This window comes from Agelaius tricolor, unplaced genomic scaffold, assembly GCF_023055355.1.
Source record: "Agelaius tricolor isolate 1412-34295 unplaced genomic scaffold, bAgeTri1.0.p SCAF_54, whole genome shotgun sequence".
NCBI classification, from domain to species: domain Eukaryota; kingdom Metazoa; phylum Chordata; class Aves; order Passeriformes; family Icteridae; genus Agelaius; species Agelaius tricolor.
Window position 1 is genome coordinate 159,292 of NW_027269314.1, and position 12,904 is coordinate 172,195.

A 12,904-nucleotide genomic window follows, 5' to 3' on the forward strand; every position below is an offset into this window, starting at 1 on the left:
CAGAGCCACAAGGGCCCCCCTGAGCCTCCTTTGCTCCAGGCTGAGCCCCTGCCCAGCTCCCTCAGCTGCTCCTGGGGCTCCAGACCCTTCCCCAGCCCCCAAAACCACCCCCAGCACTGGAGGTGCCCCCAGACAGGCACTGCCCTGGTCCTGCTGCCACCCAAATTCCTGATTTACAGCTGGGAGCTCTTCCCAAACCCAGCTGCACAGCAAGGGAAAACTCCTGGATTTCAATCCAAAATCCACGCCCCAGAAGCTGCTGCTTTATGTGCACACCTGGAAGATGCAAAGCAGGCTGGATTTACATAAACTGTCCATAAAAACCAAATCAAGCACAAAACCTCCCCTCAAAATGCAAAAGTGATGTAAAACAGAGACACAAAATCAGCTGCAGGCTCAGCTTAACCAGCAAAAATGTGATTCATGCTCAGCCCCTCAGGGAAAGCAGGGTAAGGTGGGATTGCCCTCTCCATGGCAGCCAGATTTGAGATCCACAGATCCTGAAGCTGCATCCTCGTTTCTGTGAGCACAAGGAGGAAGGTTTAGCACCTCCCTGTATTTGTAAATCTGTAAATATCAATTTATGCTCACACACAGCTGCTGAAAACAGAGACAGCAGCACAAAGCAGGTGAATCTCCTTCTAGTTCAAATTTTACCCAATTAAAAGCTCAAGGAAGGCGGTCTAAACTTAAAATAGCAGCTAAAAAATACCCCATAAAACTTTACATTTTTCTATTTTAATTTGAACACAAATAACTCACCTTTCTGCCAGTTTAAAAATTTTAAATGAAAACCACTTAAAGTTTAAAAATTCCAGTTTAGGAACCTGTGAGTTTATTAAGGGAGTCAAAGCCAGGAAGTGGATGGAGACTGTTTATTGGTTCTTTCCATCACATCTGAGTTACAGGTGTAAAAGTCACACAAACTGCAGGTATAAACATGTAAAACAATACAAAAATAAATGGAAAGGTAATTTTATATTTACTGAATCAAGTTGTGTAATAAATACGAGAGGCAAAAAGCTTCAATCACACCATTCAGCTGAACTGAAGTTACAGTAGTGTTTGTAAATAACACGTTTTTCACTTAGACTTGCAAATATTAAAGCATTGAGAACTAGTATAAAAGTGAATTTTGGCACATTGTAAAGTGAGAAGTGTTACACCAGGATCTGGCTGTTGGGTAAAAATGAAGCAATTTCTCACAAGCTTTCTGAGGTACATTTTTAACAACCTAAGATTAGATCAACCTTGTGGTTCTACCAACTCACAGTTCACAATTCACTATACTAGTCACAATTTTTTTTTCCCTTTTCAAGAATACCAAAGTATTCCAGAGCTTAAATCTGTGCAAATTCAGACAAGTTTCAATTAAAAAATAACAATAATTAAAAAAAAAAAATTCAACTTATTAGAGAACCCTGACATGCAACTCAACTCCTCCCTGCAATCCAGTGTGTTAATTGCAAAGTGTAAAACTGGATTAATCCCAAATTGCACAGCTTCAAATTCAAATACTCCCAGATTGCAGAGCAGCTCAAGTTGCAAAGGTTCCCCTGCTAAGTTTGTCACATTTGAATCCTATAACTTCAGTAACTTCTGATCACACTCATTCTCGGTGAGGAGAAATCAAAAAACACCACCACAAGCTGCTAACAAAGGTCAGCAAAGCGTGGAAACCCCTTGAGGACTCTTCAGCACTTCCCAAGCTCAGGAATGCCTGGACACAAATTTTTCCAAGTACAATAAAAAGAGAAAAGGAAAGGTGTAATGGCACTTTTGCTGTATCCAAACATCAGTGGGTTAGAAATGGTGCTTTTTTTTTTTAATTCTACAGTAGAAAAAATTGTTCAAACCTCGAGCTTCATCCTCACCTCGACTTCCAAGGAGTGAGGACACCAAATCCCCTGGGCTGGGGATTCCATACAGTACAAACAGCTCTGACCAGAGTACAAAAGTTACACTCTTCTTAAAAAATAAAAATAAAAAAAAAAAAATTCAAAAAGCACTGCTGATTGTTAGAATTGACTCCCAAAAAATCAGCAACTGCTCTTCAACAGCAGCAGCAGCATCAGGCATTTCAGTCCTCAAAGAGTTTTCTTTTAAACAGTTGAACCATTTGTGCTAATATTTGTCACTAGGTTAAATTTTTTTTTAAGTCCTTTCACCAAAACCGTTATTTTCCTTTAAAAAAAAGAAAGGGGTGGTGCAACCCCTGACACCCATTTATTTGGGGAATAAATGGTGTCATCTGCAAGGCACTACTACATTTAAAGGATACCATTGTCACAGTTTCACTATTTCGGTATTTTTATTTTTTTTATTTTGTTCTGGTTGAAAGTCACAGTTTAAAAATAAAGGAGATAAAAATTGAGGTAATCAATTTCTTTCAATACCAAAATACATGAATTGAGCCAGTACCAGTCTGGTGAAAGGTCTTTGTAATACACAGCTATGACCATAGAGCACATGCAGCACAGCACAGGAGGGTTCTAGGCCTTTGTTCCGAGCTCTTCTGCTCCAGTTTTTAAGGAACACCTCAATTTGCACACTCACAACCCAATTATTTCCTTTTTTTTTTTTTTGTTCACAGGGCTTGGAATTCCAGCTGGACCAAGCCCCATCCACATTGATTTGAGAGCTGCACAAATTGGAGTTCTTAAAAAGAGTTCAGCAGAGCAATAATCAGCTACAGCATCTTCATCTATTTTCAATCAATTGCACTTAAATCTACTCTCTATCCACTCAGGAGTTGGGACAAAGCCTCCACCACGTGCCTGCTGTCCCAACCACTGGAATTTCTTCCCACATCACATCCCACTACTCTAAAAATATGGCTTTGCAGGTGAGAGAACTGGGACTGGAACAGCTGGGTTTACACTGAGTTCATTGGCAAAACAATTCCAACTGGAGCTCCATTTCCTAATGCCCCTTTTTATTGCAGCCCCACCACCAGAATTTTGGCATTCCTAAAAATTCTGGGCTGTGAAATCATTTCATGCAACCAACTGGATTTAGTTGTAAACCCCTGGCAGCCCTCCCAAACCCACTGCTAGCTACCTTTGCTCTACAGGCACTACAGGATATTAAGACTAAAATTTAGCCATGCATAGATAAAACTCACGAGCTTTATCAGGATGCTCCACACTTGTGATCCAGGGAATACCCCAGGAAAGCCTAAAAACACAAACTAATTGCTGGCTTTTACTGGCCTCTAACAGGATACAAGTAGTTTTTATATAAAGTCTCGTGGTGTGCAAAAAAAAAATAAAAATAAAATACTAAAGTCTTCACTTCAGACAGCTTTTTAAATCTAGGAGGAAAGCAAGGAATGAAACCTTATCAATATTTCTATCCCAGCTTGCAGCACCTGGAATTCCACCTCTGCACTGTGCAACACTCACAGGACAGGCACCCAGCAATGAAGACCAAAACCACCTAAAATGTGCTTCACGTTACTGAAATTTCACTTATTTCATATTCCAAAGGTAAAAAATACATCTCTTAGCAAAGCATAAGCTCTAATTTAGCCTCAAGTTTGATGACAGGGGTTCAATCTCATTTTCCTGCCTTGGGATGAGGCTGTGCAGACACATTTGAAGTATTTTAAGTGTCCTGCAAGAGATTTTTCATTCCATTTCTTGCTGTATCACAAACATCTGGTCAGAAAGAAAAGCTGCAGTTGCAGTAAAAGATTGAGCTGTCCCTAAGGCAAAAGAATATGAAAATAAAAAAATTCCTGCTGGGCTGCTCTCACCTAAATTCTGAACACATGCATGCTACAATAATCTGCTTATTCAAATAAACTCCAATAATTACCTGTAAGTAGCTGCTAAGGTACTTTAGAATCCTTCAGGCAGGGATTTATAAAGCCTCCTTTAAAATGATACTGAATTAAGTCAGGACAGGCTACCAGCATTCCTGTTCTATCATTTAGGAACTATAAAAATTCTGTTGCAAGTACTTAAAAAGCTGATTTCCCACCAGCACAGGGAAATGTTACAGTGTGCAAACTCTTCTGGAAGCTCCACAAACAAGTTCCTGCCTCTTTCAAGTAACATCCTTTGCTATTTTTTACCTTTGGAAATCATTTATCTTCATGAAAAGGAATTCCTCAGCTGAAGAATCTCCCCCTTGCCTTGCCTTGCCTCATTTTTAGGACTGCAATAGGAATCCTCCAGGGATAATCTAAGCAAGGTGCACATTGCAGCCAGCCAGGAAATATTTTCCAGAATCCCAATGAGAGCACTGGGAAGAAATTAAGATTTCTCCACTGATTTCACCCTGAAATGTATAACTAGCTTTTCTTTAAAGTCAGAATTTCGAGTGCAGACTCAAACTGTGCTGAGGTTTGAGATGGGCTGAGCCCTGGCAAAGCTGGGGGTGGGAGTGTTCCCTCATCCCTCTCTTTGGGGACACCCTGGCAGCTCTGGGATCAGGGACTTTTTTGAGTTGTTCCCACTGTTTCCACAGTTTTCCCTTTGGGATTGCCCTGACAGCTCTGGGATTAGGGACTCTGAAAAGTGTTCCCCCATTTCTCACTCTGGGAACACAACAGCAGCTGTGGGATCAGGGACCCAGTTCTGAGTTTTCCCCATTGTTCCCCCATTTCTCACATTGGGAACATCAGACAGCTCTGGGATTAGGGACTCAATTTGGAGTTGTTCCCACTGTTTCCACATTTTCCACTTTGGGAATGCCCCAGCAACTGTGGGATTAGGGACTCAGTTCTGAGTTTTCCCCGCTGTTCCCCCATTTCTCGCTTTGGGAACACCCTGGCAGCTCTGGGATTAGGGACTTTTTTGAGTTGTTCCCACTGTTTCCACAATTTTCCCTTTGGGATTGCCCTGGCAGCTCTGGGATTAGGGACTCTGGAAAGTGTTCCCCATTTCTCACTCTGGGAACACAACAGCAGCTGTGGGATCAGGGACCCAGTTCTGAGTTTTCCCCACTGCTCCCCCACTTCTTGCTTTGGGAACATCCCAACAACTGTTAATTAGGGACTCTTCTGAGTTTTTCCCATTGTTCCCCCATCTGTCACTTTGGGAACATCCTAACACTGTGGGATTAGGTGCTCATCCAAGCTTTTCCCATTCTCCCATTTCTCACTTTGGGAACACACCAAGAGCTCTGGGATTAGGGACTCTTCTGGTTGTTCCCACTGTTTCCATATTTTTCACTTTGGGAATGCCCCAGCAGCTCTGGGATTAGGGACTCAGAACTGAGTTCTTCCCAATGTTCCCCCATTTCTCGCTTTGGGAACATCCCAAGAGCTGCAGATTCAGGGATTCCAAGTTTTGAATCATTCTCCCATTTCCTGCTTTGGGAACACACCAGCAGCTCTGGGATCAGGGGCTCTTCAGAGTTATCCCCACTGTTATTCCCCCATTTCTTGCTTTGGGAACACACCAAGAGCTCTGGGATTAGGGACTCTTCTGAGTTTTTCCCATTGTTCTCCCATCTGTCACTTTGGGAACATCCTAACAACTGTGGGATTAGGTGCTCATCCAAGCTTTTCCCATTCCCCCATTTCTCACTCTGGAATGCTCTGACAGCTCTGGGATTAGGGACCCAATTCTGAGTTTTCCCCATTGTTCCCCCATTTCTCGCTTTGGGAACATCCCAAGAGCTGCAGATTCAGGGATTCTAAGTTTTTGAACCATTCTGCCATTTCTTGCTTTGGGAACACACCAAGAGCTGTGGGATTAGGGACTCTGAGAAAGTGCTCCCCCATTTCTAGTTTTGGGAACACCCCAATAACTGCTGATAAGGGACTCAGTTCTGAGTTTTTCCCACTATTCCTCCATTTCTCACTTTGGGAACACAACAACAGTTGTGGGATTGTTTGGAATTGCTGGACCCAATTCTGAATTTTTCCCATTGTTCCCCCATTTCTCGCTTTGGGAACACACCAACAGCTGTAGGATTAGGTGCCCATCTGAGCTTTTCCCATTCCCCCATTTCTCACTTTGGGAACTCTCTGACAGCTCTGGGATCAGGGACTCCATTCTGAGTTCTTCCCATTGTTCCCCCACTTCTTGCTTTGGGAACATCCCAACAGCTGCAGATTCAGGGATTCTAAGTTTTGAACCACTCACCCATTTCTTGCTTTAGGAACACACCAACAGCTCTGGAATTAGGGACTCAGTTCTGAATTTTTCCCATTGCTCCCCTATTTCTCGCTTTAGGAACATCCCAGCAGCTGTGGGATTAGATGCTCATCTGAGTTTTTCTCTCTGTTCCCCTTTTTCTCACTTTGGCAATACATCAACAACTGAGGGATTAGGGACTCTGAGAAAGTGTTCTCCCATTTCTCACTTTGGGAACACACCAAGAGCTGTGGGATTAGGGACCCAATTCCGAGTTTTCCCAATGTTCCCCCATTTCTCATTTTGGGAACATCCCAACAGCTGCAGATTCAGGGATTCTAAATTTTTGAACCATTCTCCCATTTCTCGTTTTGGGAACACACCAAGAGCTGTGGAATTAGGGACCCAATTCTGAGTTTTCCCCATTGTTCCCCCATTTCTCACTTTGGGAACACACCAAGAGCTGTGGGATTAGGGACTCAATTCCGAGTTTTCCCAATGTTCCCCCATTTCTCATTTTGGGAACATCCCAACAGCTGCAGATTCAGGGATTCTAAATTTTTGAACCATTCTCCCATTTCTCGTTTTGGGAACACACCAAGAACTGTGGGATTAGGGGACTCAGTTCTGAGTTTTTCCTGTTGTTCCCCCATTTCTTGCTTTGGGAACACCCTGGCAGCTCTGGAATTAGGGACTCTTCTGAGTCATTCCCACTGTTCCCCCATTTCTCGCTTTGGGAACATCCCAATAGCTATTGTTAGGGACTCAGTTCTGAGTTTTTCCCATTGTTCCCCCATTTCTCGTTTTGGGAACACACCAAGAGCTGTGGGATTAGGGACTCAGTTCTGAGTTTTTCCCACTATTCCCCCATTTCTCACTTTAGGAACACACCAAGAGCTGTGGGATTAGGGACTTTTCTGAGTTGTTCCCCTTGTTCCCCCATTTCTCGCTTTGGGAACATCCCAACAGCAACTGTGGCATTAGGGACTCTCTTACTTTTTTAAATTATTCCCCCATTTTTTGCTTCAGGAACACCCAAAGAGTTCTGGGATTGGGGACTCTTCCGAGTCTGTTCCCCCATTTCTTGCTCTGGGAACCCCAATCCCACATCCTGAGCTCCCCCCTGACCATCGATGCTCCTGTGCAACGATTTCCAAGGGACACCCAGGAATTGTTTGATATCTGCACCATGGCCCAATTCCACAATTACATTCTGACCTTTTTCAGGAAATAAATCCAGTTTTGCTTCTTTTCTCCTCCTTCTTCTTCTTTTTTCCCACGTTTCCACCACAAGCCAGAGATTCCAGGTGATGCTTTGGACAGTCTGGAATTAAGGTGAAGTGGAAGCAATCCTGACAGTACAAACAGCTAAGCAGTTACCATGTTAAATGCCAACCTTAGGGGAACAATCCCTTTGTTTGGGAAGGAGTGCTGAAAACAGACATTTCACTCGATTTCTTGTGAGCCAGAAGGACAAAACAGCATTTTTGGTTCCTGACACAAGGACAGGAACACTCAGGATCCACGTGCTTAAATCTTCTGCTCAAAGAGGTCGTGGTACTCCTGCTCCTCCAGCTCCCTGTTGTACTTCTCAATTTCCCTGTTGGCTTCTTCCAAGTAATCATTCATGAACTGGTCCATTACTGGTTGGGACAGGTGAAGGAAGAACATTTGTGCAAATGGAATTTAGTAGAAAAGAACATCCAGGTTTGAAGGAAGTGCCAATTCTGGGACACTCAGTGAAAGCAGAATTTCAATATAATACTTTCTGGAAGTTCTAGAGAAGTTCTCTAGAACTTCTAGTTCTAGAAGTCAGAGCTACCCCAACTCAGGGAATAAAGGAACTGCACAAGGGATATTTCCCAGCCAGGAGGAAGATCTAAGAACAGCAAAACCATAGCAGGGTTAAATGAGATGTTGGGAAGAAATTCCTCCCTGGGAGGGTGGTGAGGCCTTGGCACACGTTGCCCAGAGAGGTTTTGGACTCCCCATCCCTGGAAGGTGCTGGGATGAGATCAGCTTCAAGGTCTCTTCCAACCCAAACCATTCTGGGACTCTGTGAACACATTTCCAGCTGTTTAAAAGTTTAAAACTCTGCCCAAAACTCAAATCCCCCAGAAAGGCTTAACCAGGCCTACAGCTTTCCCTGCCAAACACCAAGGGGGAGGTGGAGTGAAGAATCCTGGAATGGTTTGGGATGGAAGGAGCTTAAATTCCATCTCATCCCACCCCCTGCCATGGACAGACACCTCCCACTATCCCAGGGTGCTCCAAGCCCCATCCAACCCGGCCTTGGACACTTCCAGGGATGGAGCATCAAGAATTTTCCAGCGAAGTCCAAGTTTGCTCTTGGGTTTGGTGTCCTGCAGACAGAAATCTGCTTAAAATTTTCAGGTTGTCCCACAGGGCACAGAAAATAACTCTGCTCTTATTCCAAAGCAGCACCACCTGGATTTTTACCAAGTTTGGAGAAATTACTGTGAAAAGTAAACTGGGAATATAAAACCAATTTGGAAGTTGGTGACCAAAGACAAAAGCACAAGGAAGTTATGAAAATGAGACAATCACAGAATCATTTAGGCTGGAAAAGCCCTCTGAGATGGCCAAGGGCAGCTGTTAACCCAGCACTGCCATGGCCACCACTGAGCCAGGGCCCCAGGTGGGGACCAAGGACAAGAGGAACCTTGGCAAGGAATCCCAGGGTAAAACTAAGGACAAAAATATGATTGTTTTCACTGGAGTGTGTGCACACATGAAATTACATTCATTTGGAAGTTTTATCAGTCGTGCCCAGGCATTCAGTGCTATTACAGCACTATTTGGTTTGAAAAAAAATTTTTGACAAGCTGTGGTCCATAAATTATTCCCTGCATGAGCTCATGGGCAGTTTGGGGTTTGTTTTGTTGCTTCTATTCTGTTTCTGAGATCTTATCTCTCAAGAAAGGCTTTAAAACTAAGCTTTAGCTGGCAAGGAACTGGTTCTTTACCATATCTGCTTTGGCACTTAGCATTTCAGAGCTGCACAGTTCATTGCCTACCTAAAACCTTCCCCAAAATCCCCCATTTTAAAGGATACATGGATGATAATCCATTTTGTCACCAAAAAAATTCACAAATTGAGTCCCGTTGTAAAAATAACCAGCTGGGAGTGGATCCAAGTGGCGTTTCACCTGCAGCAGGAAAAGAATTTAAATTAAACACCTGTAGAAACTCAAATATTAAACACCTATTAGAAACTCAAATAGATAAAAGAAAATGGAAGGGCCATTACAGCAACCAAAGATGGCCAATTTTACATCTTCTCCTACTTTCCAGAGTGAATGTGGAGCTCTGAGATCAGATTTATGTCTCAAATCCCTCCCTGACAGCTCCAAAAGTGCTGTAATAATTTAGTGCTCAGCACACTTGTTGTGGCAGGTGCTCTGTCATCCAGATGGAGATTTAAGGGAAATCAGCCAAAAGAAGGGTTTGTAAATTATTGCTTCTACTCACGTGGATGTTTTTGATTTCCTGAAGGGTTAACATTCCTCTGGTTTTCAGGGCTTTCCTCTGAGGTTTCTGTAGGAAGAAGGAGATTGCAGTTATGTGACTACAGTGATAATGTGATACCACAGCTTAGTTGGTTAAAAAATAAATTAAAAACAAAAAAAAAAAGCCAAGCCACCACATAGAAACATGTATTTAAAAAAATTAATTTCTAAAATTATGCAGTTCCATGAAGGTACTCACAACTATGTTCTGAAAACAAAAGTAAAAATTCACCGATCTTACAGAAAACACTCAGAAATTTAAAATTCTGTAACTATTTTAAACAAGACAATTTAAATACAGCTTTACTGTAAGAAAGCTGGCACAGGAACAGAAAAACAACTTAGTTTTGAGCCTGAGAAATTCTGTAATCCCTTTCTTCCTTGCAGCATGTGGTAACTCTTAGAGCTATCTGAAACCCTCAATTAGCCATGACTGTATAAAAAGTGTTTATAGTCCTGAATTGCTCAAAGAGGAAACACTTCACACTTGAGATAAGCATTTAAGTTCCAAGTTTTCATAAAATTTAAGTAGTATTTCACCAAGAGCTTTCTTACATGGCAAAGCATTTGTCTCCATATATTACCCCTGTGGTAAGAACAGAGCATGAGATAATCAGCACAGAAAATGGATTAATTCCCTGAATTAACACAGGGGAACAGAAGATGAGAACCTGAGCATCTCAGAAATCTTGGAACTTTAGCAACTGCTCCAGCCACAATCTGCAGAAAACCCTTTTCCCTTCCTACACAAATTTTTAGAGGGAGACATTGTGCAAATCTTAATCCATATAGACTTAAAAATAATTTTTACTTAAAAATGTTCCAAAAAGTTGCCCAGAGAAGCTGTGGCTGCCCCTGGATCCCTGGAAGTGTCCAAGGCCAGGCTGGACAGGGTTTGGAACAATTTGGGATGGTGGAAGGTGTCCCTGCCCGTGGCAGTGGGGTGGAACTGGATGGGATTTAAGGCCCCTTCCAACCCAAACCATTGCAGGATTTTATGGATCTGTGATTCTGTCAATCAGCTGTGGCAGTTTCCCTGTGCAAACTCTGCCTTCTGAGCTCCCTACAACAGCCACATTCCCTGTTCCTCACTCCTCATTGCATGGATACATCAGCCATGCAGAAATACACTAATTAAAGATGACAAAGTGAACAGGACTCTACCCTCCATTTCAGTGGATTACTTCCAAGGAGGTTTAATTTAGTGAATCAAAACAAATTTTCAGTTTTGCCAGCATTCAGGTACTGGAAGAAGATTTATTTCACAGCACACTTCAGCCCCTGGCAATCACAGCTCAGCTAAATCATCCTGTGTTTATCCTGGACATAATCCATTTGCTCAAGCATTCAAGAGCAAATCAATCCATGAATAAACTGTAGCAAGCACTAAAACAATACAGAGATTACAACACACATTTGTAAACTCTTAGTCCCCTTCCTGAAATCCATTTGCACCCTAGAATGTCAATACCTTGGTAGAAGGGAAAAAAAAAAGAGATTAATTAAGAAACCCAAACGTTTCACTGAGCCACTCAGACTTTTCCTTTGGGTGTTAAGAAATGCCAAGCACTGAACAAAAGGAAACCTGCCCACAAACCTGTTTTGCAGTTTCTCTGAGCCAATCTTTGATATCCTCTTCCTTCAGGGAGCAGCCAATGAACACAAGGAAATATTCCTGTTGACTGCTGCAGTCTCTGGGATCATTTCTGGAATCAGGAGGAGTTGGCCCCTCTGGAACAGGCACCAGGCTGAGGGAATTTGCTGCTGTGTTGTGACACACTTCAATGACTTTATCAGCATCTAACAAGGAGAAGACAGAAGGAAAGGTCTGACAATTGCTAATCTAATCTAACATCAGCACCGGTGCAGACAGAATCCAGGACAGAAATACTTTTTTAAACACCCATAAGGTGCAGAGTGATCACAACACCTCAGAGTAATTTGCCCTTACCTGAAAACTTCACTTTGCCCATGATGTGATAAATGTTTCCAGAAAAAGGACTTGGCTTGAGCAACGACTTAATTGCTGTTTGAAACAGAAGAGAAACAGATTATCTCAACTTATCTTTCTTCTCCTTGGTGGAGCTTCAGGTAAAACCTGTGCAACTGATCCCTAACCCACATCCCAATGCTTCCAAAGGAAAAGCTGCCATGTGCCTTGGAGTCTCACTATGTAAAATCTATTTTCTCATTCTTTGCCATGGAGTTTGGGAAATAAGGTGTGTTTGGCATAAGGAGCTCTCACAGTGTGGGTGGGAGGTAAAATCCTCTTTAACCCTACTTGGCTAAGGAGAGGAGATGTTTGATGATGTATCTACTCTAGAGCTGAGTCTGTTTTCTAGGAGCTACAAAGAATTATTTGGCATAAAAAGTAGAAGCCGATGGTCACTTATAAAATTGTATTTCAACACTCCCAAATACAATGAGACATAAAATAAAAAAGCAAACATGGGAAGTTGTCTCAGTCCTACAAACCAAAAATTCAATTAGATTTTCATCTGAACAAAAATCATGGGACAATTTTCCAGAGCTGACACTAAGGAACAGAATTTACTGTACTTTTAGGAAGGAAAGCTGAGTTTTCAATTAAAAATTAACTTCAGCAGTGATTAAATAACTGTGTTACGTCAGTGCCTTCCTTCCCCTCTATCCCTCAGCATCCCAAACTTGGATTTCAATCAAGTCAGGCAAAGTTCATTGGTACCTTTGCATTTGGTGACAAATCTTGTTTTCTCCAGAGGGCGGCTGAACCACACACAGATCTGAACCATGGGAGGGAACACGGGCCCAGCCCCGTATCTGCCCTCATACCTGCACACAAAAACAACAAACACCTTCAACACACAGAAATCACAGCAGCTTCTGCTTCTCATCCAGCAAAAAAAAAAAAAAAAATCTGTTCTTTCACCACAGATGAGCCTTGCTCAGAGAGGAAGGAAAACACAGAGATTTCTTCTCTGTGAAACTTAGGTTGGTCAAAGTGCTCAGGACTCCTTTTCATGGAGTCTTGAAATGGTTTGAGTCAGAATGGACCTTAAAAATCATCTCATTCCCAGCCCTGCCATGGGCAGGGACACCTTCCACAAACCCAGGGTGCTCCAAGCCCTGGGGTTCCAACCTGGCCTTGGACAATTCCAGGGATCCAGGAGCAGCCACAGCTGCTCTGGGCACCCTCACAGGGAAGAATTTTCCCTAAAATCTTATCTAAATCTCTCTTCTTTTAGCTTAAAACCCTTCTCTATGTCCTGTCACCATCTACCCATGTCAAAACTCATTCTACTTCTT

The 12,904-nt window shown here is 42.6% G+C and overlaps 1 protein-coding gene across 1 annotated transcript in view; it reads right to left on the reverse strand.

The window, feature by feature from the left end:
• Positions 1-860: 860 nt before the first annotated feature.
• Positions 861-12,904, reverse strand: part of DNAAF9 (dynein axonemal assembly factor 9) — a 77,831-nt gene continuing 65,787 nt past the window's right edge. Inside the window, exons 32-37 of the mRNA XM_071455831.1 lie at positions 12,324-12,430; positions 11,571-11,645; positions 11,217-11,419; positions 9,582-9,647; positions 9,166-9,259; positions 861-7,732 (exon numbers count right to left, since the gene is read on the reverse strand). Of these exons, the coding sequence (XP_071311932.1) occupies positions 7,620-7,732; positions 9,166-9,259; positions 9,582-9,647; positions 11,217-11,419; positions 11,571-11,645; positions 12,324-12,430 (658 nt within the window). The 3' untranslated portion in view covers positions 861-7,619. The remainder of the gene's footprint in view (positions 7,733-9,165; positions 9,260-9,581; positions 9,648-11,216; positions 11,420-11,570; positions 11,646-12,323; positions 12,431-12,904) is intronic.